This window comes from Theropithecus gelada, chromosome 7a, assembly GCF_003255815.1.
Source record: "Theropithecus gelada isolate Dixy chromosome 7a, Tgel_1.0, whole genome shotgun sequence".
Taxonomy (NCBI): domain Eukaryota; kingdom Metazoa; phylum Chordata; class Mammalia; order Primates; family Cercopithecidae; genus Theropithecus; species Theropithecus gelada.
In genome coordinates this window covers 41,899,939-41,914,655 of record NC_037674.1, presented here as the reverse complement: position 1 = coordinate 41,914,655, position 14,717 = coordinate 41,899,939, and the positions used below count along the sequence as shown (strand labels likewise).

At 45.0% G+C, this 14,717-nt stretch overlaps 1 protein-coding gene across 2 annotated transcripts in view; it reads right to left on the bottom strand.

Moving 5' to 3' along the window:
- The window catches only part of MAP2K1 (mitogen-activated protein kinase kinase 1), a 111,044-nt gene extending 96,358 nt beyond the window's left edge, over nt 1-14,686 (bottom strand). Inside the window, exon 1 of one of the 2 annotated variants that reach the window (XM_025390095.1) lies at nt 14,072-14,686. In XM_025390095.1, the coding sequence (XP_025245880.1) occupies nt 14,072-14,151 (80 nt within the window). In that variant the 5' untranslated portion in view covers nt 14,152-14,686. The remainder of the gene's footprint in view (nt 1-14,071) is intronic. The other variant, XM_025390096.1, reaches the window with a different exon arrangement.
- Between the last annotated feature and the right edge of the window lie 31 nt (nt 14,687-14,717).

The window sequence follows — 14,717 nt, the reverse complement described above, 5'->3', positions numbered from 1 at the left end:
TCCTGCTAGTCGTGGAGAGATGATAGATGTTAAACTGCTAATGAAAAGTATGCTATACATAATGCCCATTCAAAAAACACGCTTTTCAATATTTAAAAATGGTATTCTTCTTAATACATTACACACAATGGAACAATGGAGTAAGCACATCATTTACAAAACTTCAAAATACAAAGCATATAAAAACTACTCAGAAATACTTAAAAATGATCAAAAAGGAAGAAAAATTTGCACGTGACTTTTCAAAATGTTCAGCCTGGAACCACAAAACCACCTCAGCCTACCTCTCCAGCTTCATTTCCTTCAACCCGAACCGATGCACCCGTCACACTCAACTACTTGCTGGCTTCTCTACACATCCCAGGCTTTCCCACTTGTGTGAAGTTGCTCATCCCGCGCTCTCTTCCTGCCACGCCCCCCCCATCCCGTGGAATCCTAGCCATCCTTCAAGACCCAGTTCAAATGTCATCTCCTCCATGAAGGCTCTCTTCATCTCCCGTCCTGGATGCGCACACTCCCTCCTCGGGCCAAGCTCCAACAGTGCTTGCTTTGTAGCTTTTCTGTGGCACTTTTCTTACTCTGTAGCCATTGTTTCCTCCTTCTTGTGTTCCGAAAATCTCCCCCTACACTCTCATATTAGATTTTAAGATCCTTGAAGGCTGAGATAATGTTATTCATCTTTGAGTTACCTACCTGCAGCTCCCAGAATAGTGATTTACGTTCAGTAAGCATTCAATAAATATGAGTTTAAACTGAATTGATGCAATTCAAAAATATAAAAATTAAAGGGAAGCAAATTGACCTTTAAAGGGGCCCTTATACTGCCTATTAAACTATCAAAACCCACTAAACTGGAAAAAAAAAAAAAGAGTCCTGAAGCTTGAGGAAACAGTTGAAATATACATTGTAAATTGGTTCAATCTCTTTTTGGAACATATTCTGTTAATATGTAACAACAGCGGTAGCATGGTCCATTGCTTCTGATCAGGTGGATGAATTCATCTAAAAGCAAAACAAAACAAATGGACTCAAAAACATTTACAAGCCTATCATTAGATAATAAAAATCTGGAGGCCACTTAATAATCAACAAAGTGTCATTTGCTTAGCCAGATCCTATTAGACTCTACTCTTCAGCCAATAAAAATGACAAGAATGAGGATTATGTCCACATGTAAAAATTGGGAAAAAATCAACTGATCTCAGCTATCCAAAAACGTATATAATGGAATAAACAAAGTTAAACTGGAGAATGTAATGTCTACAGGTTTTTTCTTTAGAAAGTATTCATACATTCAAAAATTTTAAAGCATTGTCCTTAAGCAGGCAACTCTTCAAAGGGAGGGGTTCAAGGTCTTTCTACCTTGTCCATTTTTTCTTCAAACTCCAGGTAACCTCTTCTTAACCTGACTCCCTTCCTGACATCAGAGCAGGATGCCCCTGAGAGTTACACAGCGAAATCAGAGTCAGGATCAGCACTTTTAGCATTTGGCTCTTCATGAGATTCAGAAAACACCTGCTATTTCAAAACAAAACACTATTCATCTTGGGAGGAGAAGAAGAAAACTTAGCAAACAGGTATGTGAGCCTCTAAACAGCTCTCTTGGGCTTCTGAGCAACAAGGGCACAGGACACGAAGTAAAAACACAATCAAGTTGCAGTAAGAGACCAGGATGATTTTTCCAAATTGGCAGTTTCTGGAAGTGAACAACAGAAACAAAACTGGGATCCTACGCTTTCTTCTCAGGTTTACCTCATTTTGTCCCTAGTCTCTGTGTTCTCTGGATTTGTTTTCTTGATGTGTCAGAAAGATTCACCACTGCTTGATTCATACTTCAGGGTGATGTGGTGGCATATCCACATAGAGAAATGCTAGCAAAAATGTTCCAAAGAGGGAGTTAAGAAAAAAAGAAAAAGTGGTTGGGCACAGTGGCTTACACCTCTAAACCCAGCACTTTAGGAAGTCGAGGCAGGTGGATTGCTTAAGCCAAGGAGTTTGAGACCAGCCTAGACAACATAGTGAGAACCCCTCTAGGAAAAAAAAAAAAGGGGGGAAAAGAAAAGCTAGCAGAAAAGGTTTTTTTGCTAATTTGTTTAAATGTATTTTGGTGTTCTCAAATCTACCAATAATGATATATCGCATCAGCAATGCTGGACACCTAGGGGTTTAAACAAGTATGTTTCCTAATAAGAAGAAAAAGATTCATAAAGTAGATTTAGTGAATAAAAAATTATATAGTAATTTATAATAAAGTACTTATGCAAGAAGCCCAAACCTCAGCATGATGCTCAAACCTGCACATTTACCCCTGAATCTAAAATTAAATACAAAAAGAGCTGGGCGATAGCCGGGCATGGTGGCTCACGCCTGTAATCCCAGCACTTTGGGAGGCTGAGGCAGGCAGATCACAAGGTCAAGAGTTTGAGACCAGCCTGGCCAACATGGTGAAACTCATCTCCACTAAAAATACAAAAATTAGCCGGGCATGGTGGAACATGCCTGTAGTCCTAGCTACTCAGGAGTCTGAGGCAGCAGGATTGCTTGAACCTGGGAGGTGGAGGCTGCAGTGACATGAGATCGTGCCACTGCACTCCAGCCTGGGCGAGAGTGAAAAAAAATAGCTGGGCATATTGGCATGTGCCTATAGTCCCAGCTACTGGGGAGTGGGGGCTCCGGGGAGGGACCACTTGAGCCCAGAAGGTGAGGCTGCAGCAAGCCGTGATTGCACCATTGAACTGCAGCCTGGGCAACAGAGCAAGTGAGATCTTAACTCAAAAAAAAAAAAAAAAAAAAAAAGGTGGGGGGGCGGGGGGAGATTGCATTTAATGTGATGTTTGTCATACAATGTAGACAAGCAGCACAAAGGGATCTAGGGATGGGAGAGTGAATATTAGTTGACATTAAAGTACATAAGACTTGGAATGAGTTTTGCTTTTGGGGTACTTTTTAAATTTATTATAAATTTTTTTCAAACATACAGAAAAACTGAAAGAATAAAAGTGAAACTCAAATTAACTAAACAAAACAACTGAACATTCCGTTCCATTTGCTTTATCCACTGTTTGTGTATGTTTGGGTTTTTTCCTGAACCTCAGAGTAAGTTTTGTGCATTATGTATGAATATGAATTCTCCTACATAATATCTGTACCATCATTACGTTAAAAAAAATTAGCAATACAGCCAGGCACAATGGCTCACGCCTGTAATCCCAGCACTTTGGGAGGCCGAGGCAGGCAGATCACTTGAGGTCAGGAGTTTGAGACCAGCCTGGCCAACATGGCGAAACACCGTCTCTACTAAAAATACAAAAATTAGCTGGACATGGTAGCATGTGCCTGTAATCCCAGCCACTCGGAAGCCAAGGCACGAGAATCGCTTGACTCCAGGAGAAGGAGGTTGCAGTGAGTCGAGATCGCACCACTGCACTCCAGCCTGGATGACAGACACTCTGTCTCAAAAAAAACAAAAAAAAAAATTAGCAATACTTTACTAACATTTCCCCAACTGTCTCAACAATGCATTTTATAACTGTTTTTTGATCCAGTATAGAATTGGGGTTCAGGCAGTATATTTGTTTTTGTTTTGTTTTTGAGACAGGGTCTCACTCTGTCACCCAGGCTGGTGTACAGTGGTGCAATCATAGCTAACTGCAGCTTGGACCTCCCAAGCTCAAGTGATCCTACTGCCCCAGCCTCACAAAAGGCTGAGATTACAGGCATGAGCCACCGTGCCCAACCCATGCAGTACATTTGATCTGCATGTCTCCTTAGTCTCCTATCCTAGAACAGCACCACTCTCCCTTTTTTCCCTTGATATCACCTTTTCTTTTGAGACAGGGCCCCACTCTCTCCCCAGGCTAGAGGGCAGTGGCACGATTACCGCTCACTACAATCTTGCCACCTGGGCTCAATCAATCCTCCCGCCTCAGTCTCCCAAATAGCTGGGACTATCTGCACGCACCACATCTGGTTAATTTTTGTAGTTTTGTAGAGACACGGTCTCACCATGTTGTCCAGGCTGGTCTCTAGCTCTTGGGCTCAAGCAATCCTCCTGACTTGGCAGGGCTCCCCAAGTGCTGGGATTACAGGTGTGTGCCACCATGGCCACCCTTATACTGACTTATTTTTCTTTTTTCTTTTAGATGGAGTCTTACTGTCTCCCAGGCTGGAATGCAATGGCATGCTCTTGGCTCACTGCAATTCTCCCACCTCAGCCTCCCGAGTAGCTGGGATTACAGGCACATGCCACCACACCTGACTAATTTTTGTATTTTTAGTAGAGATCGGGTTTCACTATGTTGGCCAGGCTGGTCTCGAACTCCTGACCTTGTGATCTGCCTGCCTCAGCCTCCCAAAGTGCTGGATTACAGGCGTGAGCCACCGCACCTGGCCTGTACTGACTTTTTAAGAGACTAGGTCAGTTGTCTTAGAGAATGTTCCACATCCTAGGTTTGTCTGATTTGTTTCCTCTTGGTGTCATTAACTCATTCCTCTATTCCTGTATTTGCTATAAACAGGAAGTTAGATCCCAAGGCCTGATTAGATGTAGGTTTGGGCTAGATTTGAAGGACAAGCAGCATATGAAACATCTAAATCAACATGATTTATCAACATTTATAATTTGCTATTAATAACAGAAGGAACCATTCAGACTTCTAAGGAGGAAATCAAACGCTGGCATCTTTAACACATCCCATTTGCATAGCATTCCAGTGATCGTAAAGTGCTTTTTTTTTTTTCTTTTTCCACTCTTGCCTCCCCATAAAGTGCTTCTGTATATGTTATTTTGGATGATGCCCTCCCACCCTACTTCCCTCATGGGTTTCTTATTATCAGCCTTACTCTACTAATGAGGAAAACTAGGCTCAGTGAGGTTAAGTGATATGACCGAGGTCACATCATTAAGAAGTGTTACAGGATGGGCATGGTGGCTCATGCCTGTAATCCCAACACTTTGGGAGGCCAAGGTGGGTAGATCACCTGAGGTCAGGAGTTTGAGACCAGCCTGGCCAACATGGTGAAACCTTGTCTCTACTAAAAATACAAAAATTAGCTGGCAGTGGTGGTGTGCGGCTGTAATCATAGCTACTTGGAAGGCTGAGGCAGGAGAATCACTTGAACCCAGGACACAGAGGTTGCAGTGAGCCAAGATCACGCCACTGCGCTCCAGTTTGAGCAACAAGAGTGAAACTCTGTCTCAAAAAAAAAAAAAAAAGTATTATAACTAAGTGAGGAGTGATGTAACTGTGCATGGCATGGAGTTGCTCAGAAAAGACTATACACATGGGAGATAAGCTTTATGTAAGATCTTGAAAGATGGGTACCATTCTGGGCAGACATGGTGTCTCACGCCTGTAATCCCAGCACTTTGGGGGGCTGAGGCAGGCGTATTACCTGAGGTCAGGAGTTTGAGACCAGCCTGGCCAACACAGTGAAATCCTGCCTCTACTAAAAATACAAAAATTAGCTGGGCATGGTGGTGTGTGCCTGTAATCATAGCTACTTGGGAGGCTGAGGCAGGAGAATGCAGGAGGCGGAAGTGGCAGTGAGCCAAGATTGCGCCATTGCACTCCAGCCTGGATGACAAGAGTGAAACTCCATCTCAAAAACAAACAAAAAAAAGGGCCAGGCACAGTGACTCACACCTGTAATCCCAGTACTTTGGGAGGCCAAGGTGGGCGGATTGTGAGATCGAGGACATCCTTCTTAAATTTTGTACTAAAAATACAAAAATTAGCCAGGTATGGTGGTACACACCTGTAGTCCAGCTACTTGGGAGGCTGAGGCAGGAGAACTGCTTGAACCTGGGAGGCAGAAGTTGCAGTGAGGCAAGATCGTGCCACTGCACTCCAGCCTGGTGACAGAGTGAGACTCATCTTCAAAAAAAAAAAAAAAAAAGGATGGGTACCATTTATTTTATTCCAGGCACCACAGCAGACAGTGGAGAAGTATCAGACAATCACAGTCCCTGTTTTCACAGAAGCTAAAGCATAATGGCAAGTATAAAACAAAAATAAAATCATGCAAGAGGGCCAAGCCCGGCTCACGCCTGTAATCCCAGCACTTTGGGAGGCCAAGGCAGGTGGATCACCTGAGGTCAGGGATTCGAGACCAGGTTGGGCAACATGGTGAGACTCTGTCTCTACTAAAAATACAAAAATTAGCTAGGCGTGGTGGTGTGTGCCTGTAATCCCAGCTACTCGGGAGGCTGAGGCAGGAGAATTGCTTGAGCCCAGGAGGCAGAGGTTGCAGTGAGCCAAGATCATGTGACTGCACACTCCAGTCTGGGCGACAGAGTGAGACTCCATCTCAAAAAAGAAAATCATGCAAGAAAGTGGAGGAGGGCATTCCAGACAAAAAAAAAAAAAACCATGTCAGCAAGACTAGACAGATGTAAGAAGGTTAAGAAGCAGTATGCTGGGGGCACAGTGAGGAGAGTAAAGAAAGTGGTAAGTGGACCACAGCAGGTGAACCGAAAAACAGGAAAATCAAGCTGGATAGGCAAGACAGGGCCAACAGCTACAGGAGTCCCCACTTAAATGTAGTTTTGCTTTGACAATTCCAGTTACCCACAGTAAGTACAGTAACCACATTCATGTAACTTTTATTACAATATATTGTTTTTTTAATTAGTTATTATTGTTAATCTCTTACTATGCCTAATTTACAAATTAAACTTTATCATAGGCACATACTGCATAGGAAAAAACATAGTATATGCAGGGTTTGGTACTATTGATATCTGTGGTTTCAGGCATTCACTAGGGGTCTTGGAATGTATGCCACTAAGATAATGGAGGACTACTGTACTCTACTACAGTATCCTCTTCCTTTCTTTCAAAGGTGCATAAATAAGTGAAATTGGAATTCTGTGAGTGTTTACATTCAAATAAGAGTCCCATATATTTCCTTGCCATGGGTTAAATCATCTTTAAGAATTTCTTTGCTATTTCTGTATCTGCTGTAATAGCAGCAGAGATGTTCTTCCCAAAGACACAGGCTTAAGCAGGCCTTTTTCACATGAAGCTGTTCTGAAAGACAGCACCAGTATTAGTTACTGCGTCAACTATCCAATAAAAGCATCCAACTTCAAAACTACAAAATCAGTGTGAAACCACTTCAAAAGCTCCTAGTTATCAGGCCAGACACGGTGGCTCATGCCTGTAAACCCAGCACTTTTTGGAGGCCAAGGAGGAAGGATTGCATGACGCAAGGAGTTTAAGCCCAGCCTGGGCAAATACAGCAAAACCCTATCTCTAAATTTTAAAATTAGCTAAGCATGGTGGTACGTGCCTGTAGTCCCAGCTACTCAGGAAGCTGAGGCAGGAGGATTCCCTGAGCCCAGGAATTTAAGGTTATAGTGAGCATCAATGCACTCCAGCCTGGGTGCCTGAGCAAGACCCTGTCTCTTAAAAAAAAAAAAAAAAAAAAAAGTTCCTAGTTATCATGGTGCACATCTCAGAAAGAGTCATAAGAGACAAAAAAAAAAGTACATCAATCTGTCTCAACCTTTCATCCTCCAGGGCCTTCACACTCTAACAGACGTGTGTTCCTTACAAACCTGGCAGAATTGCTGATGCTATGAACTACACCCTGAATGCAATAAGTCTGTCTGAGTGTTTCAGGGTTACATAGAAACAGTTCAAAATCCAAAATCATGAACACTACTAAGGCCAAGCAGTGAACCCTCCTAAGGTTATTCGGCACCTTATAGCCTTCAAAGAAATTTTATACATCTTCAAAGTATTCCTCTGGGGTAGGATCTAGTCAGCCATTTAATCAACAGATATCTACTGAGTATTTTCCATGTGCCAGAATCTGTTCTACACACTGAGCAATGAACAAGGCAAAGCCCCAACCATCATGAAGCTTACACTTGGAGTGGCAGAAGAAGATAAATACTTATACACGATGCACCCTCAGTTACTAGTCTGTGCTACAAAGAAAAATAAGGCAAAATCGAGCAGCAGAAAATGACAGGGAGTTCTGTATCAGAGTGATCAAAGATGGTCTCTGTGAAGAGACATTTCAACAGAGGGGTGAAGAAAGTGAGGAAGCAAGTCATACAGTATTTGAGAGATAAGCTTTCCAGGCAGCAGGAATGGCAAATGCAAAGATTCTAAGATAAGAATGTGCCCAACCTACAACCCAAGAGCACAGAGGACAGTGTGGCAAGAGTGCATGAGTGAAGAGGACACTGGAAGAAAACTAAGGACCTGATCAGGTAGGGCCTCATAGGCCACCATGGTAAAGATATTGTCACAATTATCACATCCCCTTTACAGTTAAGGAAACCAAGAGTCAGAAAGTCGAAAGGACTTGCCCAAGGTCAAAGAAAAAGTGAGATCTCGAGAGGTACCCTGCCTCACTACTGCAACTGGATTAACGGTATTGTTTTAAAGAGATTAATGGCCGGGCGCAGTGGCTCACGCCTGTAATCCCAGCACTTTGGGAGGCCAAGGAGGGCAGATCACAAGGTCAGGAGTTGGAGACCAGACTGACCAACATGGTGAAACCCTGTCTCTACTAAAAACACAAAAATTAGCCGGATGTGGTGGCAGGCACCCATAATCCCAACTACTTGGGAGGCTAAGGCAGAATTGCTTGAACCTTGTGGGCAGGGGTTGCAGTCAGCCAGGACTATGATGCTGCACTCCAGCCTGGGCAACAGAGTGAGACTCTGTTTCAAAAAAAAAAAAAAAAAGAGAGAGAGAGAGATTAATAATACGTCTTATCCTGGAAGGAGCAGCAACGTACCGTAAGACCCAGCAATTCCACTTCTGAGTACATTCCACAGGAAACTCACAACATCCAAAGGAAACAAGGATGTGCAAGGATGGTGATGGTCATGGTCATGGTCATCACTGTTTGAGGCAGCAAGGGGTTGGAAAACAACAAAGATGTCTAATTCTAGAGAAATAAATAAGTAAAATGTGGCAGATGCACATGACTGCTCTACGACCAAGAGAAATAATGAACTAGACACATATCATATAGCATCATGAATAGAGCACAAAACAAAATTGGAAGAAAAAAAAAAAAGAAACTAAGGCTGAGCACAGTGGCTCACACCTGTAATCCTAACACTTTGGGAGGCCGAGGCAGGCAGATTACCTGAGGTCAGGAGTTCGAGACCAGCCTGACCAACATAGTGAAACCCGTCTCTACTAAAAATACAAAATTAGCCAGGCGTGGTGGTACATGCCTGTAATCCCAGCTACTCAGGAGGCTGAGACAGGAAAATTGCTTGAACATGGGAGGCGGAGGTCGCAGTGAGCCGAGATGGTGCCATTGCACTCCAGCCTGGGCAACAAGAGCAAAACTCCGTCACAGAAAAAAAAAACAAAAGAAAAGGAAAAAAAACAAAGAAGAAACTGATATAAAATTTAGTGATGGTCACTGCTTCTGTTCAAATACTCCTGGTTCACCAGCACAGTGGCTCATACCTATAATTCCAGCACTTTGGGAGGATGAGGTGGGCAGATCGCTTGAGCCCAAGAGTTCAAGACCAGCCTGAGCGACATGGTGAAACCCCATCTCCACAAAAAAATCAAAACTTAGCAGGGCGTGGTGGCATGCACCATTACACTCCAGCCTGGGCAGTGGGAGTAAAACTCTTTTTCAAAACAAAAAAAAAAACACACACAAACACTCCTGGTTCTCCCCCTTCCAAGGTCACTGCCCTCCTTGAAGGTCAACACGGCCACATGATTTGCTCTAGCCAAAGAAATGGCAGCAAAAATGACAAAGCTCACTTCTGGGCAAAACTTTAAGAGCCTGAATGTGGTTCTTCACAAGATTCCCTCCTCATGTAGGTATATTTCAGAGACGATGCCTCAATCAGCCTGGATCCCTAAAGGACTCCAATCTACAGAGCCTCCCACTGACCAGAAAGTGTGTTAAATTACTGAGATTTTGTGGTTGTTACCTCAACATAACCTACTCTATCCTGTCTATGAAATGCAGATTTCTGGCACAATAGCATTTAGAATCCTAAGCAGATGCATACGAAATCATCCTTCTACTTCCCAAGGGTATACACATAATCAAACTAACAGGTGGAATTATAAAACCATATAAACACCTTAGAATGGTTGAGTGGGTGACTAAAACAAAAGGAAATGGAGAGAAAAGGAATGAGCATAAAGGGGAAAAGAAAAGGAAAAGACGTAAAAAGTTTGATTAAACCCATTGTGCAAATATTAGAAATTTCATTCACTCATTGATTCAACAAACATCTATGGACCTATTATGTGCCAGGAACTATTTTGGGTGTACTTACAGAGCGGTGAGTCAAAAAAAGGCAGTGCTGTGCTTAAAGTTTATAGTGTACAGGAGAGACAAATGTTAAGAACACCCCAGTAAAAAATTACAATGATCAAGTCTTATTAAAAGCTCAGGTGAGTGCCAGGCACAGCAGTGGCCACCTGTAGTCCCAGCTACTCAAGAGGCTGAGGTGGGAGCATCACTGGAGTCCAGGAGTTCAAGAACCAGTCTGGGCAACATAGTGAGACCCCCGTATCAAAAAAAAAAAAAAAAAAAAAAGCTCAGGTGACATGACAAAGAGGGACCACTTAGGCAAATAGGTGAAGACTGCTTCCTGCCTACCTAGGGAAGGAGGGGTGATTCATTCCAGGCAAAGGGAACAGCATGTACAGAGGCCTGCAGTGAGTATGGACCACCCCATAGAGGAAGTGAAAGAGGACTACAGTGGTGGAAGAAAGGAGTGGCAGGAAATGTGGTCAAAGAGACTGGTAGGAGGGGGCAGTGGGAACAACAGGCAGATCACTTAGTCTCATAGTGTAATATAAGGAGTTTGGATTTTGTATAACTGCAATAGAACCAGAAAAACATTTTAAACAGAGGAATAATATTATTTTATTCTAACACTTAAGACCCTAGTAATATGCTCACATGTTTTTGCAAAATATGCAAAAGAAAGCTATTTTTGCATGATTTTTCTTTGAGGACCCCTACAACTTCAGGTCCCATATTACCCAACTCCATCTCTGAGTTGGGTAAGGGCTATGTTAGAGGTAAGCAAAAGATGCCAAGTGAAAAGTAACCTTGCCAATTTGGTACCAAGAGTTATTTACTGTCAAAATGGATTTTCTTCTTCTTTAGTTCACGTTGTCTGATAACATTCAAAATTGTGCCCTGGTCTAATCACAGAAATCATGAAATTCTTTCTGCTGGTAGCCCAAGATAGGGGACATTTTGCTTGAGAAACACTGTCAGAAGTGAAAGATGAAGATGTGTAAAGCTTTCCCTCTCATTCGTGCTACGAAATATAGGGAAACAGTCCCTGTTTATCTGGGGCAGTCTACACAAAGATGCCTCCTATTGTAACACAGCAATGAGTCAGAGGTAGATGCAGATGGTACAAAAAACTAAACTAGGGAGAGGTGATTGTCCAGAAGCAAAGGTACCTTAACACACAATCCACCACCATGAATGAAAATCACCTTCCAGTTTCCTTCAGTCCAACACTTAGGCAGTAACAAAGGCACCAGCAGCCAACAGCTTTGGAAGGTTTACTATGTACTACCTCATTTAATCTTCACAACTATGCTAAGTAGATTCTATTAGCCCCATTTTTGCAGATGAAAAAACTAAACCTAAGCCTCAGACTAAAAGACTTGAAGCAGGTCACAAAACCACAACAGAGGCCAGGCTGTAATCCCAAAACTTTGGGAGGCTGAGGTGGGAGGATCACCAGGTTAGGAGTTTGAGACCAGCCTGAGCAACATGGTAAAATCCTGTCTCTATTAAAATACAAAAATTAGCAGGGTAGGGTGGCGCGTGCCTGCAGTCCCAGTTACTCAGGAGGCTGAAACAGGAGAATTGCTTGAACCCAGGAGGTGGAGGTTGCGGTGAGCCAAGATCGCACCACTGCACTCTGGCCTGGGTAACAGAGAGAGACTCTGCCAAAAAAAAAAAAAAAAAACAAAAACCCACAACAGAGCTAGGCTTCAAACTTAGCCTGACTCCAGAGCCCCTACCTTTTAACCACTGTTTAGACCCTCCCAGTCCCATCCAAATTTTTCTGCCACCAAATCTGGGGTAGTTTCTTCTCATCCTGCTTTTACTGTTTTAATGAAATCCCTCTTCCTTGAGAGAATACAGTTGTGGTGTCACAGTTACAACAGAATAACAGGTACTTCTACTCAGTATCCACTTCCAATCAAATAGGAAAGGATAATCAGGCCACAACATTCAGCCAGAATCCACTGTGGTCAAAACTTGTCCTAACAACAGTCAGGACTTTCAGTCTATTTTAAGAGGGTGAAACACTGTACACTAAAACTGAACAAATGGGCCGGGCACGGTGGCTCACGCCTATAATCCAGCACTTTCGGAGGCCGAGGCAGGCAGATCACCTGAGGCTGGGAGTTTGCCACCAGCCTGAATGACCTGGAGAAACCCAGTCTCTACTAAAAATACAAAATGAGCCGGGCGTGGTGGCTACTCAGGAGGCTGAGGCAGGATAATCGCTTGAACCTGGAAGGCGAAGGTTGCAGTGAGCTGAGATCGCACCACTGCACTCCAGCCTGGGCAACAAGAGTGAAACTCCGACTCAAAAAAAAAAAAAAAATGTTTGCAATGCAATAATGCAATCCAACTACCTATACAAGTCAGTATCATGCAAAATAGACCCCACAGGATTGACAGGGGACTAAAGAAGAGAGTCGGCTGGGAGCAGGTCTGAAGAACACAGTTGAACACACACCATGGGTCCACCATCGACCTTGTGATCATTACAGGGATGGAACAAGTCATCAAGCCAACAGGACCCCAGGTTATTAAAATCTAGAGAAAGCTGGCTGGGCAGAGTGGCTCATGCCTGTAATCCCGCACTTTGGGAGGATCGCTAGAGCCCAGGAGTTCAAGACCAGCCTAAGCAATATAGCAAGACCCTATCTGTATAAAATTTTTAAAAATAAAATTTTCTAAAAATCTAGAGAAAGGAAGGGAGGTTACAGAAATCACCAAAGAGCAGAAGGTCCAAGCCTACCCTGATTTCATCAGTTAGCTTCCTAAAGCCTGCAGTGTGCAGGTAAAAAGAGATTAAGAACCTAATCTTTACTGAAGGTTGGGCAAACAACAACTAAAAAAAGGCAAATAATAATAACCTAATCTTTTCTGGCTATTTCTCTAGCTAGCCAAGCAGCTTTCCCTCACATAGTCTTGTACCTTACCTAGAACCCAAGAGAGTTGTAGGAACTCAGAAACCCCCAGGAAACAGCCTCAAGATTATTTCATGAAATAAAGTGCTCGTTTGTGAGCAACGCTGGAAGCTGCAGAGATGGAGCACCTAGCATGTGGTTTCTAGGTCATGGTGTTCATGCCTCAGGTCAGGAGTTTAGGGGCTCCTAGTCAAGTACGGAAAGCTAGGAAATCATTAGTGAGAAAATGGTTTGTTCAATGAATGAATGAATGAATGAAGAGTCGGATGAAAAAGAAAGCCGCTTTCTTGAGCAATTTCCCAGGAAAGCCAAGAACCGGGAACCTCCAAAGTCGGCAAGGAAAAGCCACGAAGTCCACACGGACTTCCAGCACGCCCCCGCTGGCCAGGCAGTTGACCTGCAACAAGGCACTCAGACCCCACAGGTGTCAGGCATGAAGGTGAGGATGATGCTCCACACTTAATACCCTGAGCCGGTCTCAAAAGCACGGATGCGATCTTAATTCTTTCCAAAACAGTAGCCTCCTCTCCCCATTACAGGCCAGACTCCCAGAGGATCACATTTAGAACAGAGCTGGGGGGAGGCAGAGGAGACGTGCTAGCTTTTATTTTCTTGGGAGAAGACTCCACAGTGGCCAGGAACCACTGAAACGGTCGGGAAAAGGGGTGCAGAGGGGAATCGAGACCCGCGGGATCCGCTAACTGGTCTGAGTCAGAAGCACAATCAGTGCTTAGTCACCGATACCTCGGCGGCCCGGAGTTCCTCGCCCCCTGCCAGTCCCAGACGTACGTGACAAACCAGAGCGGAGCCTGGCGCGCGCTCCTGCTCCCCGGCCCGGGCCTCCCCAGCCGGGCCCCGAGGTTCACCGCCCGCCCCATACTTACTCGGCCGAGCTGGTCCCGTTAACCGCGGAGCCGTCGGGGGCCGGGTTCAGCTGGATGGGCGTCGGCTTCTTCTTGGGCATTTTGGACCTGGGAAAGGCGCTTCCAACTCCGGGGGGAGGGCAGCACCTCTCGCTTCCTCCCACTGCGCTGCCCCGCGCCCGCTGCGCAGGACCAGGTCCGGGCCGCTAACCCCGGAGCTGCCCTCAGAGGGTGCGCCCCGCGCGGTCCAGTCAGCGCCGAGGGGCCGGTAGCGGTCTCAGTGGACCCCCGCCCCACCCGCCCGGGACTCAGCTCCGCGCGCAGAGAGCCGAAGGGCTGCCCTGCAGGAGCGGAGCGGGCTGAATGTGCGATTCGGCAGCCCGGGATTCCCTCCCGTTCTCCCAACCAACCAGTCCCTCCGGCTCGGGCGGCCCAGCCGCGCGTGCACCAGAGCCCAGCTCCAGCTCCAGCTCCTGCGGGAGAAAGTGCCGCCGCCGCCGCCGCCGCCGTGCTTCTAGCAGCTTGGCGAAGCGGCCCTGGGAGGGACTGGAGGCCGGGGGAGGGGCGGGGAAGGGGAAGCCTCGCCCCCCACCCGGGATGCGGCGCTTCCACACTCCCACTCGGCTCCGCCCCTATTGCCTCGCAGACAACCAATGGGGGCAAGCCT